The sequence below is a fragment of the Columba livia genome, chromosome 20 (genome assembly GCF_036013475.1).
Source record: "Columba livia isolate bColLiv1 breed racing homer chromosome 20, bColLiv1.pat.W.v2, whole genome shotgun sequence".
Classification (NCBI taxonomy): domain Eukaryota; kingdom Metazoa; phylum Chordata; class Aves; order Columbiformes; family Columbidae; genus Columba; species Columba livia.
In genome coordinates this window covers 847,788-866,857 of record NC_088621.1, presented here as the reverse complement: position 1 = coordinate 866,857, position 19,070 = coordinate 847,788, and the positions used below count along the sequence as shown (strand labels likewise).

General features: G+C 50.2%; 2 protein-coding genes across 13 annotated transcripts in view; both read right to left on the bottom strand.

The window, feature by feature from the left end:
- The window catches only part of NF1 (neurofibromin 1), a 68,230-nt gene extending 57,428 nt beyond the window's left edge, over positions 1-10,802 (bottom strand). For 3 of the 4 annotated variants that reach the window (XR_010467312.1, XM_065036652.1, XM_065036654.1), the window contains exons 1-4: positions 10,578-10,792; positions 3,788-3,931; positions 2,908-2,991; positions 1,085-1,275 (exon numbers count right to left, since the gene is read on the bottom strand). Coding sequence is in view for 3 of the 4 variants with exons in the window: in XM_065036652.1 (XP_064892724.1) it covers positions 1,085-1,275; positions 2,908-2,991; positions 3,788-3,931; positions 10,578-10,637 (479 nt within the window). In the remaining variant the exon portion in view is untranslated. Of the gene's footprint in view, positions 1-1,084; positions 1,276-2,907; positions 2,992-3,787; positions 3,932-10,577 lie in introns of all 4 variants that reach the window. The other variant, XM_065036651.1, reaches the window with a different exon arrangement.
- Positions 10,803-11,239: 437 nt separating this feature from the next.
- The window catches only part of LOC102086107 (uncharacterized), a 39,145-nt gene continuing 31,314 nt past the window's right edge, over positions 11,240-19,070 (bottom strand). For 3 of the 9 annotated variants that reach the window (XR_010467305.1, XR_010467306.1, XR_010467304.1), the window contains exons 3-5: positions 14,511-14,912; positions 13,219-13,330; positions 11,240-12,701 (exon numbers count right to left, since the gene is read on the bottom strand). The gene's annotated coding sequence lies outside the window, so the exon portion shown is untranslated. Of the gene's footprint in view, positions 12,702-13,218; positions 13,331-14,510; positions 14,913-16,133; positions 19,048-19,070 lie in introns of those variants that run through there. The other 6 variants (XR_002414578.2, XR_001230342.3, XR_002414577.2 and 3 more) reach the window with 6 other exon arrangements.

Below are 19,070 nucleotides of genomic sequence, written 5' to 3'. Positions count from 1 at the left end.
GTGACGAGTCTTACAAGACACGAACAGCACCTGGTGCCACCCTGTTCATGCCCAAGACTTGCCTAAATCCTTGTCTTATCTTCCATACTGTAGCAATAACCTTGTCACCTTTTCAACTACATTTTCAATTAATGGGATCGTGGCACCTTTAGACTGCCGCTCCTTAACAGCCAGTCCTGCCCCGGGTAATCTCTGCCGGGTGAAGCAGCGACTGCTTAATATCGCTGGGCTGAGCGACAGCCAGTCTGTGAGCTGAAGAAGGTCCATGGCTTCATCACACCAGTTTAAACACAATGGCTTCTTTTCACACTTTTGTGTTAGATGATCTACTAAACATCTCATCAGATGCTAAGCCACTAATAACTAAATCATGTGTTCACACAAGCTAAATGTTGCCATGTCTTGTTCCAAAGCACAGATGTGCTTTAGACATGGAATGCGATTTCTAGTACTACGCACAAAAGCAGTTCTTCATTTCTTCAACGCCAGGGAAACGCAGCGGCCTCGCTGGGAACGGGAAGGTCCCCACTGCTGTGCTTTTCGTGCCAAAACTCCCCCAGCCTCTGCGCAAGGCCCAGAAACACGGCTAAACAGGAAGGGCAGGTCAGGAGCTCAGCCCCGCTCGCTGTCGGCAGGCTGACCCCTGCGGGGAGCAGCAGCGGCCCCGCCAGCCCTTAACTGTTTATGGACGGGCCATCTTGAGGGGACAACAGGCCAGGGAACGAGCTCCGTGCTCCAGCTCCAGTGGACGGAACGAAGAGCTTCGGAGTCTGCAAACTAAACCATGCTACAGATGCGTGAACGGATCTAGATCCATGCACTAGATTCAAAGACTGTCAAAAATATCAACTGAAAAATGCTTCCTAAAAAAGGAGCAAAAGAAATTGTTTCCATTTCCATAAGCAAGAAAACATAATCAACCTACTGAGTAAAACCACATCCTCCACACTAGCTGCCAAGTCTGTGTTCTTGAAACAGAAGTTATTAAAGGTTCTGTAAAAGTTCCTAAAATACTTAAAAGTTTAAATTATTAAATAATTTTAGGCTTCTAATACACTAAGTCAGGGTACTGAAAATCACCCACCTGGTGGAAATGCGGCTGAACACGGCGTTGAAGTTATTGCAGCTCAGGGAAAACAGAACCCCGGAGGCAGAGTTGCGCAGCTCCGCCGCGTGCTGGTTCCCCTCGCGGTACGTGTGGATGAAGTGGCAGATCTCCGGCAGCAGCTGCTTCACCAGCATGGTCTCGTCCAGGCGCATGGTATCCTTCGGTTGCTGGAAGGAAACATGGGGGATTTCAGGAAATCCCGTGTTGCAGGTTTGGCGGTGGAAGAGCGGAGCCTCCGCCACTGGTAGGCGCAGGACCTGAACCTGAACTGCGAACAACCCCTGCAGGCGCGGCTGACCATAGCTAAGCAGTCGACACCAAACAACCCCCATCGCTCAAACCGTCCGACACTGCCAGTCAGGTCTCCAAAATATGTGGGACACCAAGCTGATCAGTGTCATCAAGTATCAAGCAAGATATCAAACCAGACTTTGAAGTAAAACACACTTCTGTTTTGCCAAATGCACCCTGTTGATCTTGTAAAGCATTAGTAGTAGGGCATTAACTATCTCAGCTTTGAATGGAAGCTCACAGGGCCAACACCCACCCACACTTCTCTTTTGGGTAGTATTCTATCCACTATATTTTGATAGCCAGTATTTCCAATTTAAAAATGAACAAAACAAGAGGTGCTTCTCCCTTGCTTGCCTGGGATTGCTCTACATCCGTCAAAAATGGCTTCACTTCCCTGCAAAAGAAAAACCTCATTTTTGCCAGTTTGCACAGTATGAGACATAAGGAAACTATTTACAAAGGAATTCAAAGTGAAACTCAGCTCTACTAAGAGCAACTTTTAACAGAAGGGTCAGAATTAAAGCTTTCTAAAATCCTACCAGTGAATTTACCACAGGGAATTGGGAAGTTGAAGATACTCCCACTTAGTTGACCTGAGTCCTGTTGCCATGAGAACTTGATGAAACGCTGAGCAAAACCAGCAAGCAAGAAATACGTCTGAAGATAGGACGGAACACAACGCTCTTTGTATAGGACTCTGGCTCGCTCTTATTCAACATACACTGGCTCAACTTGCTCTCCTTTGAATTGACAAAGCAAGAAGAATTCAGCACAATTTTAGGCCAGTCAAACACCATCATCTATCAGGAAAAAAACACTAACGTTTCAAACAAGATACATAAAATAAGTATTTTAAAATAATTAATTTCTGAAGGTAAAAATGTTTTTTGACTCATTGCACCAAAGACGGAACAAGCACCAAAAAGCGGCGTTTAACTCGGCTGTAGAGCTGAGAATTATTCTGGAAAACGTTTTGACCTGGGTCTTTTGCGAATTTAGAAGAATCCACATTTATTCCAACTGTTTAGCACTGTCATATAAGATACGCTGCTTGACAAATCAAACCATAATGAGGCCATTACCTTATACAGAAAGAACCTTCAAAAGCTATTGCAGGGAAACAGCGAAGAGTGTGGATGATCTGGGTACAGCTGTCTGCAACGCTTTTTAACGAATTATGAAAATAAAATCATTATTTATAACTCCACAAGTTAGTTAAGTGGTGGGAAGGCTAATTCAAAGTTTGCTTAGATCTGTTTAGCTGAAAAAAGATCATTAATTTTAAGGAAGAAAAAAACAGCCCACAAATCCTTAACTTATCGATTACATCAAGTACTTACAGCTGTAGGACGTTTCAGTATTCTTTCAATGGCATTAATCCTATTTTGCTCTAAATCAGCTGAGTTTTAACTTTAGTACCAGTAACAATAGACACACAAGCATTTGACCTGTACTTTGTTAGCTCGTTCCATTTCGACCCAGCAACTGCTGACAAGCCTACTCACCCCTGCCAGACATTTTTCCAGTGTATCCAAGATAATCAGCTGAGATAGATACAAATTCTTTTCAGCAGCTTCTCCAAATATTCTCTAGAAGCAGAAAGGATACAGATTCAGCTGAGACACAGAAATTTGACTTGTAATGTGTTGCAGTAATGTAGCAAAGTGGCACAATAGGCTCCTTTACTGCTCTGGTTCTGAGTTTAGAAATCAAGCCAGCAAAAAATAGACTAAAATAAGAATTAAAACCTTATAGCTGAAGAAATATCTTTGTCCAGTCTGCAATGCCAATGTAATAAGGAACAGTTAGCGCAAAGACAGGCCGGGGTACCCTGCAAGCCCTCACCTGCATCAGACCTGCAACCCATTCCAAAATGGAGTTTGTACTATTTGAGAAACTATTTTGGTATCAATTACTGCTGACTCTTTTCCAATTATGCATTTCATTGCCAACATCTTAACAGAACTGATGTCACAACAAATCCATATTGATGGGTTTGTTAGTGTTGCAAAATTTAGCACAGACCGCAGAAGAAACACATGAGACCCTCCCCAAAGCTGCGGCGCCGCAGCCGGGGGCACAAGTGCAGCGGGTGCTTGAGCTGGCACCCGTCTGACGGCCGACAGCAGGGGCTGCTTCCAGCACCACTAAGACGGCAACATAAAGCAGAAAATATTTAGCCAAAAATATCCCGGTAGCCCTGCCCACGCACGGAACGCACGTCGAGCCACGCGGGGGAAGCTGGGGATGAAAAGAAAAATACCAGGTGTAAAAGGTGAGCAACAATTTGACTAAATTTCAAGTGCCTGTCTGCAGACTGATTAATATAAATAAATAACAGCCATTTGGAAAAATAACCGAACAATCCAAAATCGGAAAACTTACCATGTTATTAACATTTTTTAAGATGTTAGTGAGACCACTGATGACCAGGGAAAACTTGTACTTGGAAATGTTGATGAGACATTCCTTGTTGTGCTCCGTGCTGACCTTGGAGTGGGTGTTCTGCTGGCCAGCCTTTATGGGAAGCTGCAGACACAGACAGGCATGCTGAGCTTTGTACATCGAAAGCTACATCTCTGAACATGCATTAAAGTCTGTTGAGACACCAGGAACGACCTTGACAAACACTCTACAAGAGACAACTACAAACATGTCATTTCATTTTCTCTACATTCATCTTTCTATTAGTTATCTATATAACAAAATACTGACGTTCACCTGTTCCTTTTTCTGAATGGAAGCTAAACCTCTGCTTGGCGATACATTTTCTACAAACCAAATGTCAAAGCAGTCAAAAGGAGTAGAAAAACGTGAGCAAGATAAAGTTTTGAGAAGAAAAGTTTCTTTAATTCAAAAATTGCCTTGTTAAATACCAAAGATCTTCACAAGGCTAATACCCGCCAGAAAAAAAGATGCATCTTGAAAGCGGAGAGGAGGTAAAATCACGGCAGGTGACAAAGCAGGTGAGCTGGAAGGTGGTTACAGAGGTTCCGTGTCCTCCGGCCTGAACGGGACAGGCCTGGCCAAGAGGCAGAACCGGGGCAAGGAGGAGCTGCCATGGAGAGCCCCCGGTCACTCAGGGGTCCCCACAACACACGGTCCCCCCAGCCAGGCCCTGGGGCTCAGGGATCCCCCCAGCCAGGCCCTGGGGCTCAGGGGTCCCCACACACACGGTCCCCCCAGCCAGGCCCTGGGGCTCAGGGATCCCCCCAGCCAGGCCCCGGTCACTCAGGGGTCCCCGCCACACAGGGTCCCCGCTCACAGTCACCTCAGGCCCATGTCCCGCTGTCCCAGAGCCGTGCGGTGTCACACCGAGCCAGCCCCAGCACCCCGCGCTCCTGGCTGGAGTCGGCCCCTCAGGAGCCACCACGCGACACGGCGAGAAGCGATTCTTCAGAAACACCCATTGTAATGAGGATTTGTATTTTTAAAAAGCAAACAAACGTAGAAACCAAAAGGAATCAGTATTATTACCTCTTTTTACAATTTGTGTGTCATCAGTGTTTTAAAGCACGACCTAGGAATTCACCTGCTATAGCAAATTTAATTGCTACTACAAGTTTTAACCGATTTTTGACTAGAATTCTTGATAAATGTGTATTCTGAAAGACACCGAAAGCTCAAAGTAAATGCCATGATGTAATATTTTTGCATTAGAGAGGGTATCTTAAGAAATTGGAGACTGGTTAAAAGGATTCCAAGGAATTCCAATGGGCTTTCCAGCCGCCCTGCGGCCCGGCCCTGCGGGGGCATCGCCCGCCGCTGCCAGCACACCCCCCTGCCACCGGCCGGTGCTGCCCTTGGGGAGAGACCTCTGAAGGCCCATATTTAAAATCCTATATGAATTGTGTTAAAGAACCCCCAACTTGGAACATTTTCTCCCAACAGTTTTGACTGCACCATTAAATGCAGTCTGCTGAACGCTAACATCGTGCATTTGGAGGGGAACGGACCTCATCCACACACGCTCCAGGTTTTATGCCCAAATGTGATTTCCTCTCCATATAAACTGTGGTTTGGTTTGGGTTTTAATCATAGAATCATTTTGGTTGGAAGAGACCCTTAAGATCATAGAATCCAACGCTAACCTAAATCTAGCACTAAACCGTGACCCTGAGAGCCTCGTCCACACGACGCTGGAAGTGTCGGTTCTTTCAGTAGCACAGGCAGGACCACAGTGGAAATAGGCTGGTTTTTTCCTAAGAGAATGGTCGCCTCTTCATTCCGAGAACGCCCGAGGGGCCAGGCGAGACAGCAGCGGGTCCCGGGGAGCGCCCTGCGCTGGGCCCTGGGGATCCCGGGCACCCCGCGCTGGGCCCTGGGGACCCCGGGCAACCCATGCTGGGCCATGGGGACTCCGTGCTGGGCCCTGGGCACGCCGGGCACCCCACGCTGGGCCGGGAGCGGCGCAGGGACCGTCCCTCGCGGGAAGGGCTGAGGCTTTGTGCCTGCACAACCTCCCACAGCAGCAAATTCCACAGGACAAGCAAGGTAATTTCTACTTCATTTTGTAATTTTCTTGCAAGTGTTCAGACTGTAACGCTTTAGAACTGTGTGATACATTTCAATGCTCTCATTTTTAAACTGGACAAAGCTGAACAAAAAACATTTGTGATTCAAGCTTTGTTTTCATTGTTAGATGTTATTTTTACAAATTTTCACCATTACTAGTGCTTTTTATTTGGATTTTCAAGTCTCCATGCTGACAACAGCAGAAATCCTCGATACGACGGAGTGCCAGAACACTTCAGCAGCACCTCTCAAAGACACCGTGCCACAGATCCAGTTCTGCACGCTATAGAAACATCATCTTACACACTTTGGAGCTTCCTGCCACAACAGCCACTGCAACAAGGTCACCCAGAAGCAAAATTGCTTTTTATCCTACCATTTAAAATAAGAAACTGTATAGAAGGGAAACATTAGCACTGCTGTTTTGCCTTGGTTTTTAATTTCTCTGCTATTTCCCTTGTGCACTCTGTCATGCTGCAGCACTGTATGTCCCCGAGGGGAACGCAGTGCCAGTGCTGAGTGACCAAAAAGAGACCAATGAACTACACAAATACCCATCAACGCGCACACTACAAGAAAAAAGGAAAAGAAAAAGATTATTAAGAAGACGGGTGCTCGCGATGTCTGCAGAAGAGGTATCAGCACCTGTTTCAGGGATCCTCTGGTTGATGCAACAAGGTACAACCCTTTGCTAATGATCACAGACCTCGACGGGAAGCCAGCACCACTAAGGGGCTTGAAGGGCTGTACGATACTCCACTCAATCGCCTGAGAAAGGCTAACATTAAGCCATGGATTTTTCTTTATCACCTGTAATTCATGAACACAAAGCTTCATCACCTCAATTTAGCCAAAGCTTGTATTTAATATTCTTACTGTATTTAATGTTCCTATTTTCAGAGGTTACGGAGCAAGTGGAAGTGCTTTCGGTGACCCGAGCCTTGTGCCTCAGACGCAGGAGAACATAACCACACCACCTAGGACAAGCTCCCTGGCGCCACGGGCAGAACCACACACGTTTCTTTACAAATCGACCAGGATCTGCCCCCCAACTATAAACGCACTGCATCACCTTCTAAAGGGGCCTTATTTAATCAAAGCGTCTCACAACTAAGCCTTCAGGAGAACACGGAACTCTGAAAGTATTTTATACTGGGTGCTCTAGAAAAAAACGTTACCTAAAGTTGGCAATGTGAACAAACGTGTATTCCCCAGACTGTGAACACAAACTGCTGTGTTAAATAAGGATCATCAAATCATCTGGATGCTTTTCAGCAGCTCATTAATGGGCTCAGGTAACATCTGCTGTACTGGGCCATTCCTTTATCTGTTCTTCAGGACATCTGTGTGCAGTGCAGCCCTTCATTTTGAAATACATTACACACACTGCTTTAGAAAAGCCAGAGCGAGGCTGTTTCAGGTCTGTTAGCGACAGACGAAGCAGCGCTGTGTTGGGCAGCACTGATAAGCTCTGTCCCGTGTTCTGCCCAGCGCAGCCTCACCTGACAGCACAGGTGCCACCTCCCTGGGCCATACTGGGAAATACTGTAACACCTCTTGCTACTGCCACTGATTTCTGAATACGCCACGATGAAAACCAGCAATGAAAACACCAAGCTGGGACTTGCAGCCAGCGCTTCTTCAGGTCTCGGATTCTGTATGGATTTCAAATGCTGGAGGAAGAATAAACTGGAGGAGGAGGGAATATTTGCTTTCATTTAATGCCTTTTAATGAAAGTTAGAATGGAACATTCCTACTGGCTTTCAGTTTCTTAGGGAGAACAATCACATCTCAAACTGCAAATGGGGAGCCTAAACCATCATCCACATAATAAAGGGCTTCTTTCTTTAAAACATTTCATAATCACTTAAGTCACCAGAAGTTTATACAGGATTAATGCCTTTCATTATATCTGATAGTTTTAAACCGGACTAGATTTAAACGGTTTAGGCAGTAAGGCTTTTCTGACTATACTTACAACTATTTCACTGCTGTACCAGCCCCCCCAGGATTTCAGGTTGGAAGGCATTTAAACACAGTAGGAAAACACAGGACCTAAACTTGTAAGTGAATATTTCCACAGGAAAAAAGAGGAGATTTTGTTTCCCAAAGACCTGCTTACACCTCAAACCACAGAGCGTTCCACCAAACACAGCGCAGCCGGTTCCGCACCCGCCGCTGCCGTTCTGACAACACGCAGAACCCAGCCAGGAGACCCCACGTGGGCCGGCCACGCGGGACCAGCGCACGCAGCCCTGCCCCGGCGCCGCGGCCACGCCAAGGCACATCTGGGTTAAAGCGGCATTTCGAACAATAAACAAGAGCAGACTGGTTCGCACTGATTTGCTTGTTCTCAATACACATCAGCATCCTCTCCAAAACGCACCAGCACCACCGCAACAACCTGCGTCAGCTCAGTACTGCTTTAGGAAGTGTGAACTTGATGCTCAAATGAGCGGCCTGGAATGTAACGAAGAGATGAGTTAATAACCACCCAACTAATGACACAAACGCAAAGAGTTGCAAGAAGCACATAAACACCGCACTGACGGACCAGGCAGCGCGGTGACGGTGCCACGGAGCCTGGAGCTCGGGGGTTCAACAACAGCCCCCCCTCCGGCGGGCCCAGCACCGGCACAGCAGGACAGGCCCACAAAATGATGTGTTAGAAGCAAAGAAACAAAACCAAGACCCCCGAGCTGAAATTGATAATTGAGAGAGAAAACTTCTCACAGAAAAGTAGAAATTGATGTCTCCTCCTTGCTTTACTGCTTCATTCACTTGATGATACAGTATTAAATTAAAAAATGCACTGGTTAAACAAAAATACTCAATAAACTCTTCCAAATGTTGTAAATAGCACCTATCGCACAAGCTACACTATGACCAGAACAGTCAATACCACAACTGACGTATATCATCGTGCAACTTCAGTATTTTTGCAGCCCCACAATCAGAACAGGTTTCTTCCTGCCGGCAGGGGATTCCTCCCGTGCACCTTCTGTTATTATCCTGGAAAACGCATGGAAAAATAATTCTATTTAAAAAGTTGAAGTTCTTAACTCCTACCAGCTGCTGGCAAGCCCAGTTCCACACATCCATAACAGAGCAAAGGACAAAGCCGGGGGCCTTTTAACACCACTACACAGAGCAGCATTTTCTCGCATTATTGGGAGCATAATCAGTACCATGCTTCTTCAGCTTACGGAAAAAATGATCTATGACTCAAGATAAGGGGGGGGGAATAAGTTAACTATGCAAATACGCCTAAAATGTATTGGAAAAATCTGCATCATTTTAATGTTGAAAGACAAAGTCTTATATTTTCCTTTTTTAAACAAACTTCATTTCAAGCAGCTTTAATGTAAAAAGGAATAGTTTGTTTCTATTCAACCAGGCCATGATCTTTCCCAAACACCACTGAGAGGGACAGATGACTACGAGGCAGGTGAACAAAACTCAGTCTACAGAACCAGGTTCATGTTTCGATGGACACGACAGCGAGCGGGTCTCAGAGCTGCGTCCTGTGTGCACAAAGGCCGTGCACAGGACAGCAAACGGAGCCAGATCACACCCAGACTGAGCCCCCAGCCCAGACCAGCGCAGCCCCCGCCAGGAACGCACCTGGGAGTGGAACAGACCCCACGCACCGAGCTCGGCCCTGCGAGAGGAACGGACCCCACGCACCGAGCTCGGCCCTGGGAGTGGAACGGACCCCACGCACCGAGCTCGGCCCTGGGAGTGGAACAGACCCCACGCACCGAGCTCGGCCCTGGGAGCGGAACGGACCCCACGCGCCGAGCTCGGCCCTGGGAGAAGAACGGACCCCACGCGCCGAGCTCGGCCCTGGGAGCGGAACGGACCCCACGCGCCGAGCCCGGTCCCGCTGAGACACTCACACCACCCAACCCCAGCAAGCGGTTTCTGCACGTGGACCAGTGAAACACAAAGTCAAAGGCCAACAAATCCCTCCTCCTTCCATTCAGAAAACTCATCTCCAAACTCCTTTTATAAAGGGAAGCAAATATCAATCGCTATAACATGATTGGCTAAAAATGCCTCTTCACCCCGCAGCACCGTGCCCCAGTGATGTGGATGAGGTTCCACACTGACATCCACCGTCATGTCACGGGGAGCAGGGCCGGATGGACCGAGCAGCTCCACGCAGTCCTCCTCACACTCACTCCTGAGGCTTCACCTCCTTTCTGATGAACAAGATGATGTAAAGTGAGTAAGTGAATTTCACAGGAATGTCTAGGAAAAGCAAACACACATTTGGAAGAGGCGGGGGAGCAGGAGTGAAGAGGAACCAGGCACAGCACCCCGCTCCCTGCGCAGAAGAGACCCATCGCCCCGAGCGGACGGGCACAGGGCGGCCCCTCGGCACCCACAGGACCGCGGGGCAGCGGCAGCGCGGCCGGAGCGGCCACCGGCCCGGCGGGCAGCAGCGGCCCCGCCCGGCCTGCCCAGCACCGCGGCCCTGGAGCCGCCGCCGGCCGGGGCTGAGCGGACCCGCCGGGCCGGGCAACGCGGCCCAGCAACCGCGGCCCCGGCACGGCCAGAGGCGGGCGGCAGCGCTCCCCCCGCCGCCCGGGGCAGCCTCCCCCGCCCAGCCCGCCCCGCGCCGCCGCCGGCCCCACCTCCGGCTGCCCCCGCTACCTGCTCATCGAAGCGGTTCACCACGGCCTGCACCCACTCCACCGGCTTGTGGGCCGCCATGTCCCCCGCCGGCCCGGCCAGGGAGGGGGGCGGATCCCCGCAGGGCGGGCGGCAGGAGAGGCGCCGGCAGAGGGAGCGGCTCCGTATCCCTGGCGCCCCGGGGCCCTCAGCTGCCCGCAGCCATCAGCGCGCAGGGCCCGCCATGACACCACACCGGAAGGGAGCGCAGCCGCCCCCGCCCGCCCGAGCGCAGCGCCGCGCCCGCCGCGCCAGGGGGAGCGCCGACACACCAGCGGCGGCGCCGGGGACGCGCCGCGCCTGCGCGGCCGGGGGGCGGGGCCACACCGCGCCTGCGCTCCCTGCCCCGCCCGCGCCGCGGCTGCGGCTGCGCGGCCAGGGGCGTGGCGGGAGGCGGGGCCTTTTGCGCGTGCGCCGTCCGCGGGGCGGGGCGTGAGGGGCGGAGCCTGAGGGGTGGGGCCCGAGGGGCGGGGCTTGGCGTTGCCCGCGGGTTCCGCGAAGCGCCGCAATAGTACGAACTGTATCTATGCAATAGCTGCGGTAACCCACGAGGTCATGTGTCATCTGCAGTTCCGGTACCGCACACCGACTGGAGGGTAGAGCTGTACTTTAGCTTTATAATTAAAAAAAAGTTCTTTAATAAATTAGTTTAATAAATGAGTTTATTGAATGGCTTCTGCTACATCTGGAGGCTTCTCTGCGGAGATCCAGCAGTAACTGAAAACACACAGCATATCGCACACAAAGTGTCCCCAGCACCCAGGCAGCGCTTTGCTCTGTGCCTGAGCAGCAGGATCCGCCATCGCAAACACCCGTTTCCTTGGGGAACGTTCGTTAGTTTTGTCTGCGGGTGGACAGGAGCACAAACCCGCGTCCTTCCGCGCAGAGTCACGGGAAAGTTCCGGCAATTTAAACAAAGGTGCAACCCGAGGAGAGAGCTGAGCACAGGACTGGAAGCTGGCAAACGCGCAGGGAAGAAGTGCAGAAGAAAAGGGACTGTGTTACTGCACCCGCAGGGGCCTCGGCCTGGGCACCCTCGTGTCCTCAGAACGCGTTGTTGTCACCAGCAGCAGCAACATGAAATCTACTCTGCAGTGTGTATTCCGTCCCTGTAAGTAACAAACACTGCAAGTCCTGCAATTCGGATTTACACTATGAACAACTCCATTTCATCCTAGCAACAAACTCAGGAACTCGGTTCTCAGCAAAAATTTTAGGAGGCACATGTCTTATAAAACCATGAAAATAAATTGCAAATATTTTATGTAAGAAAAAACAACTAAGCGGTTGAAGAACAAATAGGAGGTTTCTGTCCGTACCACTTGTGGTACCTTTCAGGAAATGCAAAAAGCATTCTGATTTATACAAACTACAAAGTCTAATGTTGGGCTGTTAAGTGCACTGAATTTTGTATTATCCATTTGCTGTGGCGCAGAGGCTATTGATCCCTCTGCATTAGAGCGCATTACAAGGGGCAGCGTGAATGTGCTTCAGAAAGATTTTTAAAGCTAAATGTTGTCTGGAGTCCTAGAAAAGACTTCTGGTGCATCCGTTGTACGTACTCATACTACATGATACGTGGCTGTACGTGGTTAATTACCAAACTCCCAGCTGAGCTGGGTGGCCAATGGAGCGGGTCCCTGAACCTCCGTGTCTGTGCGCACGGGGGCTCGGCCGCCCGGGCCCAGCGCAGCGCCGTGTGTGACACAGCCGCTCAGAAACACCCCTTGTTCTCCCCAGCGCTGCCCTCGCACCGGAACCGGCACCGAGCAACGTCCTCCGGGCTCTGCCGCGCGGTGTCCGAGCCAGAGCCCGCGGGAGCAGGCGCTTCACTGCGCTCAGCACCCACAGCTGCTCGTGTTCCCCAGCGTCTCACTGCTCGTGTTCCCCAGCGTCTCACTGCTCGTGTTCCCCAGCGTCTCACTGCTCACATTCCCCAGCATTCGCCAAACACCCCAGCAGTGTCTGAAATATGCTAAGTGATACTTTTCAGTTTCTGTTGATCAGCTTTGGTCCGGAAACCTTCCACAACGTGCAGAGGCGTTCCTGGGTGAGGTGCATGTTTGGTTTCAGCTCCTGCTGGATGGGGTAGTGTTCTGGAGGAAACTGGGATTAGCGTAAAAATATTTTCTCACTGTACTTAAGTGAAGCTAAACAAACAAACTTCAGTAAACGAGGAAGGACGGGAGGGAAGGAAGGACCTGCCGAGCTTGCGGTGGGGGGTCACTGGGCATCTCCCGAGCCCTTAGGCCGGCTTTAAATGCAGGGAGGGGGTGGCCCAGGGGCAGAGCCCCCAGTGCAGTGACCCCGCACCCCCGGTCTGGGTCAGAGCCCCCAGTGCAGTGACCCCGCACCCCCGGTCTGGGTCAGAGCCCCCAGTGCAGTGACCCCGCACCCCCGGTCTGGGTCAGAGCCCCCAGTGCAGTGACCCCGCACCCCGGGCGCGCAGGGGACGCTGCTCCGGCAGTTTCGCCCATTAGAGGGCAGGAGAGGCCACCAAAATCCCTCACATTTGCACTCTTCGTGTTAATAACTAGAGGGGAAAACAGCCCGTGCTTCTTTCTGTCCGATAAATGAGCGGTGGTTTTGTGTTCTTTGCATTCTTTCCATCTCGCTGACTCACCTGTAACAGGCTGGATACATTTCAAAACGTGAAGAAGCTTTTTCTAAAAGATGAAGCCACAGATTCTCTTTTGTGTTCTCTGCCTCCCAGCTCCTCCCGGACTGCAATCGATCTGTCAAACATGAGCAGAGCAAAGCGAATGATCCGACTAGATTAACAGTCGTCACTGAATGATGGATTATACTTTGGAGAAATTAGAGATTTTATACAAAATATTCACACCGGAACTTTATCCTGGAAAGTGTAATCAGCAAAGGATAATTACAACAGTAGCGCGTTGTTCCACACAATCAACTTCTAAATGCAAATATTTCTGTTCCGGTAGAAATCTCATTTGGATGCAAAACACCAGGAGTTTAATCCCTGATACTTGATCTGACACAAAGAAACGGTCCGTTATCAAGATGTCACCGAAGCTCAGGCGTCCTACGGAACGGAAGGCACGGGGGTTTCTGCAGCGGCGGCTCTGCCACGGGAGGGAGGGACAAGGTTCCACCGCGGAGCACATGAGCTTCCCCCACCTTCATCCCCCAATGGAACTGCACTTGAAATGTTTTGCCGTGTTAGACCGGCAGAATCACAGACTTCATCTTTTCCTTCCATATACGTAAATAGGTGCGCTGCTATACAATTCTGTTTCTGTTCTGAAGAGCAAAAATACCATGCAGTCCTGTGCACGTGCACAGCCGCGCGGCTCTATCTTCATCAGAACTGGCACTGGCACATTGATCTCATTAAAATTAAAAAAAATACACCCTTTCTTAACACAGCCATGGTGGCACAACCTTCAAGTCTAGACCAAAAGGGCACTGACTGAGCTGTCTCGTGAGACAGGAGGCTTTATCACACTAGCATGGAAGAGATCCTAACTGCAGTTTAAAGATTAGGAGCTGCACAGAAAGAAATCGGGCATGAGTAAGTGTCCACGTGGCGGTTCATCGCCCTCACAGCGGAGTTGTGCAACCCGCAGCCTTTAAAACCCCAGTGACCAGAGCCCTGCCAGAGCCCTGCGGAGCCAGCGCTGCGGGCAGACAGAATGTGCAGCTGCAATCACCTTTGTTCTGCAGCCGATCAGTCCCTATAGGTCCCAACACATACATCTCACTCCCCCGTCACCAGAATGACATCTGACAAAAAGTCATGCTCCCCTAAAACCCTGCTGAGCTATTTATTAGACATTTTCTGTACAACCTGTGACTTCAAGAGAGATAGAACTAGAAATCTCATCAGTCTCATTTGGGAAACATTTATAAATAGTACAAAATAGACAGTAATTACAGGTGAAGCCATACCTGTGTACACACTGCCCACTGCACGGCTTGCACGAGGCAGTTATTACGTACCAGCCCGCGTATCTTCAGTACTCACGGCAACACGGAGCTTTTCCTTCTTGTGCCACGGAGGCTGCTGGAGTAACGGAGCACGTCGTCCCGCCCGGCCACCCTGCGGTGCTCGGAATACAGAACCGGACTCTGGTGGCGGGCCTCAGGAGGTCACAAACAACCTGCAGTGACGTGGATGGGACAGGTTGCCCCATGGAGGCTCCAGGCTGGCTGTGGTGACATGGATGGGACAGGTAGTGCATGGATGGGACAGGTAGTGCATGGATGGGACAGGTTGTCCCGTGGAGGCTCCAGTCTGGTTGTGGTGACAGCTCCTGCTCTTGGGCCTGGGCACACACGGGCACATCCTCCCTGGAACAGAAAAGGCTGCGTTGCAAATAAACGAGTTCCCATTTTCTCCCCTAACTCTTATACCTATTTCCAACATTTTTACAACCCATTCAAAATGGGGACGAGAAGAGATCTTAGGCAATTATCATGTCCAACCTCCAGCTTCGAAGAACCTCCGCTCTCTCAGATTCTCCACCTTTCCTGTAGCCCCCTGCACGTTCTCTGGACTCGAACCACCCAAGTATTAGCATTTTCCAGCTCAGTTCCACGCCAGCTCAGGCCCGTCTCTGATCCGTCAGCAAACACTCTTCACCTGCCAGCAGCCTGCCGTTTCCCAGCCCGCCGCAGCGGGAATGCAGCCCCGTCTGCCTCCGGGCCGACGCTCACACGCAGCCCGGAATGCCCCGGCACGCTGACTTTTCTGGTCTTATTTTATTGATCTGCTCTACAGAAGGTAGGTAGGCCACGCCTTTCATTTTTCCTATTAAACTCAATTTCCTTTTCTATAAATTGAATTTATAGACATTGTTAGGAAGAGAAGCTCACTCTCCTGATTCCACATCTTGTGCTTCGGCCACAAGGCCTTGTGTCCTCTCTGATTTGAATGAGCCAATTAGAAAAATGGTTCTAAGCCTGGTTATAATGAGAGACTTGGTGTCTTGCACCATTGTAAATAATCAGATGTAATTACAGAGCAGAGTGAGGGAATTTAAGCCAAAGGAATACAAAACACCTCAGGAACACTTTGCACTGCACCGTGGAGAAGAAAGTCATTTCGGCTCGCTTGGAAACACTGCGGAGCGAGAGCTGATCCTGCTGGGGATCCCGTCCCAATCCTGCCGGGGATCCCATCCCAATCATGCCAGGGATCCCATCCCAATCCTGCTGGGCATCCCATCCCAGTCCTGCTGGAGATCCCATCCCAGTCCTGCTGGGCATCCCATCCCAATCATGCCAGGGATCCCATCCCAATCATGCCAGGGATCCCATCCCAATCCTGCTGGGCATTCCATCCCAATCGTGCCAGGGATCCCATCCCAATCCTGCCGGGGATCCCATCCCAATCGTGCCAGGGATCCCATCCCAATTCTGCCGGGAATCCCACCCCAATCCTGCCGGGAATCCCACCCCAATCCTGCGTTCAGAGAACATGGAGGCTGGACAGGAACACACATCAGTATGTTTTAGAAAGGATTTTTCAAAGCATGAGTGAAACAGCTGTGTGGTAGAGGTCGGTGATACCTGAGATTATTCCAACATTTGTCACAGTGTGGATACGGTGAACTCCAGAGAGGCGGATCTGCTTCCTCCGTGATACACAGACCCGTTTCTGTCCTTGTTTGGGGCAGGTCAAGGTCAGAATGCTCAGCGAGACCTTCAGCCACCTGAGACAACAGCTCTTGTCACTTCAGTGGTAGAGGTAGCGGCGATGTTTCTGAAAGCCCTTGCAGCGCCCCGCTGGCCCACAGAGGGGGAACGGCTTCGAACGAAAGGAGTGAACCCCAGCCTCCGTCTCCCCCATTCCAGTGCAGCCACTGGTCGCAAAAGCGCTGAATTCACCGCACACACGGAGCCATCTGCTCTGTTCATTATACCCAAAGATGTGCTCCAAAAACTATAAAATCCCAAAGAGACTGAAAGAATTCAGAGAAAAAATTACTGTAGCCTGTGTCTGATATTCCATCTGTGCAACGTTTCCACAGCGTGCTCTTCTAGCAGACCTTGACACATTAACCCTTAGGCACCCGATGTCCATCAATTTATGACCATCTACAGAAAGCTAATTCTAGTTTTCATGGTAAGCAACAGTGAATAAGCTACACACAGCTCCCAGTGCTTTTGAAAATACCTTTTGTTTGAGTCAGGCCTTTGTTACTGGTCAATAATCCATCCTTCTTTACATTTTTTCCTCTTAAGCAGGATGACTGCACATGCTGAGCGCCAGGCACCTTCCCCTCAGCGCCCCCACCAGCTCCTTACAGCCGCAGCTCATTAGAGCCCCAGCTCATTGCGGCCCCGGGGGACGCCGACGGCACCTTCTCTCTCGCACCTCTGCTGCTCACGTTATCTTCACTGTGGTCCCTCTTCAATCCCCTTTGCCCTCTCTTTCTTCCATTTGGTGTTTTCCTCTCACCTCTTTTGCCACCACAGACTCCTGCCGAACTTTCTACATCCCGAGGAGGCGACTCAAAACAAACAGGAGCTTGTGAATTATTAACAGTGTACACTATAAATAGCGTAATTTTTAATGATAGCCGGAGCACAAGCTGCATGGGCTGCTGCACAGATCAGCTTCCACGTTCAAGACCCCAGTGTTGTAAAGGCTGAACAACAGTGAAACTGCTGGAAACCGTCACTGTTTGAAGGTGCATTAAATTAAACGATATTCCTCTGTTATACAAAGACCAGACTAAATGAGCTCATCATCTCCTCTGGCCCTCAAATCTATTACATTTATGAGAAGAAAGGAAACTAAGGAAGAAACACCATACAGACTTAAAGAATAATAAATTGCAAATACTTAGCTTCTTTAAAAAAAAATGAATAGCAAGGAAGCCACGTCTGCAAACCCGCGTAGCTCAGCGTGGGTCCCCGCAAACAGCACCCAGTGCCGGGGGCTCAGACCCGCAGCAGGAATCCTGCAAAGCGAGTCATCTCAGCCAGGAGACGTTCAAACATTCCCAACCTGTGAGTAACTCCAGAGCAGCATTTCGCAATATTCGCTGCTACAAATCTGCCTGGTTATAAGAAGCTGTTGAGGGATGAAGTGAGGATAGCTGCCCAGGGCTTTTCCATCTGCAGGCAGCAGAGATGGACGGAGCAGGAACAGACTGTGCTGCCGGGAAGGACTGTGACAAATTAGTGCTACAACGTGCTAAGGGAGTTTATACAAACCGGCATTAATCCACGCTAGTGTTTGGACCACCAAGGGTATTCAGAACTTCTTTCTGCTCTTTGACATTGTCTCACTACATGGTTTAAAAAATGCTTCGCTGGCCTTGCTTACATAAGGGGAATTTCTGGACGTTGCTGCAGCCGAACAGCCATCGCATACAGCTACTGCAGTGCCTCTGCCAGCCAGCCACTGCTTTGGAATGAAATCATAGTTATTATCTGCAGTTAATTACCCTGCTATGTGCTTTTCTGAAGTCCAAAGAGAGAGCAAGGAAGAGTCATCTGGTCAGGAAGAGGGGCAGAACTTAGACATGCAAAGGGAGAAAGAAAGAGGAAGGGAAGGAGACAGGGGAACACACAGACGTTAATACAAAATCACACAGAGAACGAGGTGGCCAAAGGGTCTCTTTCCCCAAGTTGTTTATGGACAAGTCCATTAACTTTAACAATAAATTAAAAACTTGATCATAAACCTGGCCTGCTGGATTTAGATGCTGAACTATACATGTTTAGGAAGAAACATCAGAGAGTAGGAAACTCCCAAGAGCTTTCCAGCCCCTGGTTAGAGAAGATGAAATCAAGCGCACACGTCAGCGTCCTACGCACGTTCCACAACACAGCCATGTAAGCCTTCACGTACCTTCTGGTTTACGTGTTGCCTTGTAGGCCCATGGTCAACAGACACCAAGGATGTCACAACCTGGATTAAAAGCCAATGGAGACGACCTCTAACTCACTGCGGCAGGAGGGTTAACTGCTGCTGGCTGGGCACTTAGGCAACATAAGAACGTTTCTTATCCCATTTGAGGTCTCTGCAGTTTATCGACACAACCTCATCAGCACATCCTCACACCAGCAGCTATAAAAGCCTTTTAATTGCAATATTGGGGGAGTCACTATGGTTCTTCTCTGTACTTCTAACCCCATGTTTAGGGAGCCAGGTCGCTACAGATTTAGCCCCTTAGCGCAGTTAAAATGGGACTCGTCTTTTGGTATAGACGGGATTGGAAGATGCTGCTGAACCAGGCTGCAACCGCAGCCCAGCCTTGCCACCGCGCTGTACCACTCTTCCTGGACACAACACAATGACACAGAGTTCATTCCACAGCCCGTGTCCACTTATCAGCCCGTGTGCTCTGAGCATCTCTAGGAACACAGCGCTTTGCTCCCCGGGGAGGGAGGACCCGGCGGTGCGGGAAGCCGGGGGCGCCCGGCCAGAGGACGCGGCAGCGCCGGGTGTGAAGCGCAGCGTGCGGGCCGGTGACGAGGCCACGGGACGAGCAT